Source organism: Cebus imitator, unplaced genomic scaffold (genome assembly GCF_001604975.1).
Source record: "Cebus imitator isolate Cc_AM_T3 unplaced genomic scaffold, Cebus_imitator-1.0 Scaffold316, whole genome shotgun sequence".
Lineage (NCBI taxonomy): Eukaryota > Metazoa > Chordata > Mammalia > Primates > Cebidae > Cebus > Cebus imitator.
The window spans coordinates 2,428,403-2,431,984 of NW_016107631.1; the positions used below are offsets into that span (position 1 = coordinate 2,428,403).

The 3,582-nt window shown below is 49.2% G+C and overlaps 1 protein-coding gene across 2 annotated transcripts in view; it reads right to left on the minus strand.

Moving 5' to 3' along the window:
* ZNF836 (zinc finger protein 836) overlaps positions 1–3,582 on the minus strand; it is a 23,828-nt gene that overhangs the window by 10,625 nt on the left and 9,621 nt on the right. Inside the window, exons 1-2 of one of the 2 annotated variants that reach the window (XM_017503885.2) lie at positions 2,536–3,412; positions 1,233–1,327 (exon numbers count right to left, since the gene is read on the minus strand). In XM_017503885.2, the coding sequence (XP_017359374.1) occupies positions 1,233–1,247 (15 nt within the window). In that variant the 5' untranslated portion in view covers positions 1,248–1,327; positions 2,536–3,412. Of the gene's footprint in view, positions 1–1,232; positions 1,328–2,535; positions 3,413–3,582 lie in introns of those variants that run through there. The other variant, XM_037729722.1, reaches the window with a different exon arrangement.

Below are 3,582 nucleotides of genomic sequence, written 5' to 3' on the forward strand. Positions count from 1 at the left end.
TTTTTTTTTTTGAGACAAAGTCTTCCTCTGTTACCCAGGCTGCAGTGCCGTGGTACAATCTCAACTCACTGCAACCTCTGCCTCCCAGGTTCAGGCAATTCTCACACCTCAGCCTTCTGAGTAGCTAGGACTACAGGCATGTACCACTACACACGGCTAAATTTTTTTGTATTTTTAGTAGAGGCATAGTTTCATCATGTTGGCAAGGCTGGTCTCAGACTGCTGGCCTCAAGTGATACACACACCCTGGTCTCCCAAAGTGCCGGGATTATAGGTGTGAGCCACCGCTCCTGGCCATGATGATGTGTCTTCTATAAAAACCAATGAAGGTCAGGCACACTGGCTCATGCTTTAATCCCAGCACTTGGGGAGGCTGGGGCGGGTTGATCACCTGAGGTCAGAAGTTCAAGACAAGCCTAGCCAGCATGGTGAAACCCCGACTCTACTAAAACTACAAAAAGTAGCTGGGTATGGTGGCTCATGCCTGTAGTCCCAACGACTTGCAAGGCTGAGGCACGAGAATTGCTTAAACTGGGAGATAGATTCTGCAGTGAGCTGAGATCGCACCACTGCACTCCAGCCTGGGCGACAGAGTGACACCCTACTTCAAAAAAAAAAAAAAAGCAAAAAGCAAAAAAACAAAACAGGCCAGGCACGGCAGCTCATGCCTGTAATCCCAACACCATTTTGAGGCCAAGGCAAGCAGATAACTTGAGGCCAGGAGTTTGAGACCAGCCTGGCCAACATTTTATCTCTACTAAAAATACAAAGATCAGTCAAGTGTGGTGGTGCAAGCCTGTAATCCCAACTATTCAGGAGGCTGAAGCACGAGAATCACTTGAACCCAGGAGGCGGCGGTTGTGCACATTAACATGTGACTTCCGTGTGCAGCTTCTGTACTTCTGGTCAGCTGACTGCATCCAGATGTTGCCTCTAAACAATCTCTGCTGCCCACAGCTCTGACATCACGGGGCCCACACCCTGTCTCCATCTATCCCTGGGTGTGAGCCCCTCCCAGGACCATGCTCAGTGCAGCCTCTTTCCAAGTTAATGTCACTGGGTCACAGTGAGATAGAATCTAAGTGAGATGAGAGAAACTGAGGGAAGGCATGTGTGAATGCCAGCAAACACATCAGGCACGACGCTTCAGACTCAGAGAAGATTTGCAACTCCAATGCCTCGCATTTCCAAAAGGAAGGAGACAGAATGATCCACTGAGAATGTCATTTTACCTGTGTAAGAGCCATCCCTGACTCCTTTGCTTTCCTCTTCTTCCTCTTCTGGGCTTCCCTCTCAGTCAATATAATTAACTCTTTACAAGTCAAATCTGAAAGTAAAGAATCTGTTTAATGCTTGGAAACAACACATTCCTTTCTGTGCTACAACCACGAACACAGGGAAGACCTCAGCATGTGGAGAGACGGCCCACTGCATGGGAGGAATAAGGATAATAAATTCCTACACAAAGACCAAGTGGCTAGGAGTGGTGCCTCAGGCCTGTAATCCCAGCACTTTGGGAGGCCGACGTGGGTGGATCATGACGTCAGGAGTCCAAGGCCAGCCTGACCAACATAGTGAAATCCCATCTCTACTAAAATAATTAGCCGGGCATGGTGGTGGGCACCTGTAGTCCCAGCTACTTGGGAGGCTGAAGCAAGGAGAATCGCTTGCACCTGGGAGGCAGAGGTTGTAGTGAGTCGAGATTGCACCACTGCACTCCAGACAGTGCAAGACTCCATTTCAAAAAAAAGAAAAAGACCAAGTGAGCTTTTCACTCTTTTCTTCAGAACTTACAACCCTCCTGGAGAAGCCCACATACAGGCTGCAGCAGTGGGGGGCTGGGTTGGCCTGGACTTCAGTTCAGGGCACAGACCCGGCCCTGATCAAACCCCATGCAGAGCATAGCCCTCACCTCTCTGTGGATCACAGGCTGATGACAGCCCTCAGAAATGGAGGACCCTGCCTTGATTCTCAATGCTGGATAGAAATTAAAATCAGGCTGGGTGCAGTGGCTCACGCCTGTAATCCCAGCACTTTGGGAGGCTGAGTTGGGTGGATCATGAGGTCAAGAGATCGAGACCATCCTGGCCAACATGGTGAAACCCCATCTCTACTAAAAATACAAAAATTAGTTGGGCGTGGTGGCACATGCCTGTAGTCCCAGCTACTCAGGAAGTTGAGGCAGGAGAATCACTTGAACCGGGGAGGCAGAGGCTGCAGTGAGTTGAAATTGCACCACTGCACTCCAGCCTGGCAAGAGTGAGAATCCATCTCAAAAAAAACAAAAATTACAATCAAGTTGAGTACCTTAAACATTATGGGGGCTGGGCCCCACCCTATTGAAAGGCGAATCTCTGGTAAGGGGACATAAACCATGTTTGCAAAATGCCTTGGCACTCTAATGTGGACCCAGGGTTGCATAACTCTCAAAGGGGGCAAGGCTAGCACAGCCCCAACCTCCCAGCTCTGCTCTTGGGACCTTGTCACCACTCTGCATACAATGGAAGGCAAAAGACAAGAATGAAACACAGAGACCTGTTTAATATGGACCAGAGGTAGGGGTGAGGGTATGGCTGGAGTGTTCAGTGGAGAGAGGAGGGAGGGTCACAGAAGTCCCCACTAAGAAGGCAATACCAGAACAAAGACCTGGGGGAGGAAGGGTGTTTGCACCTCAGCTGAGGGGCCAGAGAATTCTAGGCAGAGGGACAGCTCAACTAAAGACCCTGAGGCAGGAGCAACCTCGGCCCCAGAAACAGGAAAGAGGCCCGCATGGCTGGAGTGGAGGCCCAGGCAGGAGATCAAGTCAGAGAGGTCTTGAGGGAGCAGACCAGGCACGGATGAGGTCTTCAAACATTTTTCTCCCACAGTTCACAGTAATTTTGGAAACATGTATTACCTCATCTGCTTTAAGTAAACATAACTTTTCTTTTTTTTATGATAATCTAGACAAAACTAACTTTTCTTTGTCACGTGAATCAAAATGCTCCCATATAATGGCATGTCTTCTCTGTTTCAAATGTATGCTGACATGTAAACCTATGCCCAGGAAGTATAGGGTCACCTTCATGTGAGATGTGGGGAGCACAGGGGAATGTACTTGGGGAGTTCGGGAAGTCACTTTTGGAAACACAAGGGTGGAGATACCTGTTAGACGGCTGAGCAGAGAGCTGAGACAGTAAGACAAAGGATTCTAGAGTTCAGGGACAGGTCTGCAGGGGACATGCAGGTGGGTGATATGGACCAGGTCTGTGTCCTTGGCCCAAATCTCACATTGAATTGTAATCCCCAGTGTTACTGGTGGGGCCTGGTGGGAGGTGGCTGGATCATGGGGGTGGATTTGTGAGGAATGGTTTCACACCAGCCCCTTGGTGATGTTCTTATCAAAGTGAGTTGTCAGGAGATCCGGTTGTTTAACAGTGTATAGTGGCCAAGGTGGGTGGATCACGAGGTCAGGATATCCAGACCATCCTGGCTAACACGATGAAACTCCGTCTCTACTAAAAATACAAAAGAATTAGCTGAGCATGGTGCCATGCACCTGTAGTCCTAGTTACTTGGGAGGCTGAGGCAGGAGAATCACTT